The 3,109-nt window shown below is 45.0% G+C and overlaps 1 protein-coding gene and 1 pseudogene across 1 annotated transcript in view; one reads left to right on the forward strand and one right to left on the reverse strand.

Moving 5' to 3' along the window:
* The window catches only part of P2RX7 (purinergic receptor P2X 7), a 41,196-nt gene extending 40,310 nt beyond the window's left edge, over positions 1 to 886 (forward strand). The window contains exon 13 of the mRNA XM_003795998.2: positions 293 to 886. Within this exon, the coding sequence (XP_003796046.1) occupies positions 293 to 790 (498 nt within the window). The 3' untranslated portion in view covers positions 791 to 886. The remainder of the gene's footprint in view (positions 1 to 292) is intronic.
* Positions 887 to 2,258: 1,372 nt separating this feature from the next.
* Positions 2,259 to 2,611, reverse strand: LOC111727280 (annotated as a pseudogene).
* Positions 2,612 to 3,109: the final 498 nt, after the last annotated feature.

Consider the following 3,109-nt stretch of genomic DNA (forward strand, 5'->3'; position numbering starts at 1 on the left):
TCAGTAGAGTGCCATGGTGTCATTGCTCATAACCCTTGGGCTCAAGCAATTCTCTTGCCTCAGCCTCCCAAGTAGCTGGGAGTATAGGAACCCGCCACAAGACCTGGCTACTTTTAAAGACGGCAGCAGCTGGGGGTGGGGGTGGGTGGTGTGTCTCACTTTTGCTCAGGCTGGTCTTGAACCCGTGAGCTCAGGCAATCTACCCACCTCGGCCTCCCAGAGTGCAAGGATTACAGGCATGAGCCACCGTGCCCAACTGTTACTGATGATTTTGGATACTTGACTTTTTCAGAGACCCCTGATGGACTTCACAGACTTGTCCAAGCTCCCCCTGACTGTCCACGACCCACCTTCCATGCCTGAACAAGCAGAGGAGATGCAGCTGCTTCACAAAGAGGCAACTCCTAGGTCCAGGGACAGCCCAGGATGGTGCCAATGCGGAAGCTGCCTCCCGTCCCAACTCCCTGAGAGCCACAGGTGCCTGGAGGAGCTATGTTGCCGGAAAAAGCCAGGAGCCTGCATCACCACCTCAGAGCCATTCAGGAAGCTCATCTTGTCCAGACATGTCTTGCAATTCCTTCTGCTCTATCAGGAGCCCCTGCTGGCACTAGATGCAGAGTCTACCAACAGCCGGCTACGGCACTGTGCCTACAGGTGCTACACCAGCTGGCGCTTCGGCTCCCAGGACATGGCTGACTTTGCCATCCTACCTAGCTGCTGCCGCTGGAGGATTCGGAAAGAGTTTCCCAAGAGTAAAGGACAATATAGTGGTTTTACAAGCCCCTACTGACAGCACGGGGCTGCAGCAGTCATATTTTCCTTACCTTTGCCATCAGCTTGAACTTCATCTGCAAAGACCTATGGCTAAATTTTCAGCTAAAGAGAAATGAGCTTTTATCTCATATAGCTCTAATATGTGTCTGAGAGCAGAGTGACCTGGTTAAACACACAAACCAACAAACAAGAATTCCTTTGCATGGGCTGAGTGAAGAGATTCAGATGTAAGTCTCAATTCTGTCCCTAGGAAGTTGTGTGACTCTAGGCTTTTAACCTCCATACTCTGGCTCCTCATTATCCAACCTACTATCTCAAAGATAATCGTGAGGACAAATTGAGACACTATTCATGAACTGTCTTGTTAACATGTAAAGAGCTACATGGATGCAAAACATCTCAGTATGAGGTCAGACTAGGATAATGTCCAACTAAGAACAAACCCTTTGATCCTGGTTGGAGAATGTGAAAGATTAAAGGTGGCCCCAAGTTCTCTGACACTCATCCCTCAAAACCTGAGGGTTTTGTCTCCTCTGGGTAAATATGGGCAGCTCTTACTGCTTTACCCAATAGCAAAAGTGACACAGTGTCAGTTTTAGGATCTTTGTCTTAAGAGGCTGGCAATTTCCACTTCCTGTCCCTTGGAACTCCTGCAGTTGGAGAAACCAGCCCCCATGTAAAAGTCCACCTATCCTGAGACCACCCTGCTGTGAGGAAGCTCATGTGACAAGGAGTTGCCTGACCAACTCCAACTTTCAAGCCATCCAAACCTTGTCACCAGATACGGGAGAGAAGTTTTCAGGTGATTCTGGGCCCTACCAACATAGGACTGACCCTTCATGAGACATTCCAAGTGAGAACTGCCCTGTCAATCCAGAAAATCAGACAGCTGTCTTAAGTCACTAAGCTTTGAGGTTGGTTGTTACATAGCAACAGATAACTAGGACAGAGAACAAGCCTCATGAGCGTGGACATAGACCTTCCCTGGTTCTAATGTTCTTTGGGAGCCAAGACCAACTCTGGAGCCCCTTAGGAACTTAGGTTTCTACTGGATAGTTCTAGATGGCTACAGACCAAATCAGGTAATGCACCAAACTAGCCCCAGAATCTATCAACTCTAAGCTATCCAGCACATTCCAATCCTCATCACAGTTCTTTAACTGGAAATGACCAAAACCCTGCCTTTATTGCTTTAACATCCTGTACTTCACAGCCAATTAGAATTGATACAGTCTGGATTCTACTTCAAAAGCCACGCACGCCCAAACCTTTACCATTTATATACATCAACCACTAAGAATATGAAAATGAATAGTTGTGGATTTTAGAATTCACTATCAGAATTTCCTTTTCAGGATTTTTGTTTGTTTGTTTTTTGTTTTGGGGGGGTTTTTTGCAGTTTTTGGCCGGGGCTGAGTTTGAACCTGACACCTCTGGCATATGGGGCTGGTGTCCCATTCCTTTGAGCCACAGGCACCAACCTTACTATTAGAAAAGTTTATTTAACAAAAAGTTGAATATGAAAATATACAAGACCCAATTTTGACATCATAGTAAAACAGGCTCATTGGAGAGGGGACATGGATTTCTCTGCTGAACGGCCATTATTTATACTCGTTCCAAGGTCTCTAACATGATGATATTATTTCCTCATATTACCACCATTCTAATAATGGTCTGTTGTCCACTAGTTGCCATCTCCACACATTCATCTATCACAAGATTCATAAACAGATCAAATCCCCAATATTCCTTGGACATGTCTGCCACCATTTAATTTCAATGATAACTTCTTGTCCATAAATTTTTTTAGCTCTGGAAGGTAAATTTTGCTCATGGTAACTATTCCACTTGATCAAAGATGATTAGAAATGTAATTCCTTTTCATGGTTTTGTTGCAAGAGTTGACAGTTTCTTCCTTCCTTCCTTCCTTCCTTTCTTAGACCAAGTCTCAATATGTCACCCTCGATAGAGTGCCATGGCATCACAGCTCACAGCAACCTCAAACTCTTGAGCTCAAGTGATTCTCTTGCCTCAGCCTCCCAAGTAGCTGGGACTACAGGCCCAACTATTTTTTGTTGTTGTTGTCACTGTTGTTTAGCAGGCCAGGGCCAGGTTCAAACCCACCAGCCTCGGTGCGTGTAGCTGGTGCCATAACCACTGTGCTACAGGTGCCGAGCCAAGAGTTGACAGTTTCTAAACAGCTAAGAATAAACAATTTACAGACCACTACTCAATACTGTGACTTGTGAATGATCTCTGAGTTTTCAATACATACTCTAAGATTTTGATACATTTTTAAAAACCAGCAGCTTTCTACTGTATTAATGTAAAA

This window comes from Otolemur garnettii, unplaced genomic scaffold, assembly GCF_000181295.1.
Source record: "Otolemur garnettii isolate 467f Iridium unplaced genomic scaffold, OtoGar3 scaffold00099, whole genome shotgun sequence".
In the NCBI taxonomy this organism is placed as follows: domain Eukaryota; kingdom Metazoa; phylum Chordata; class Mammalia; order Primates; family Galagidae; genus Otolemur; species Otolemur garnettii.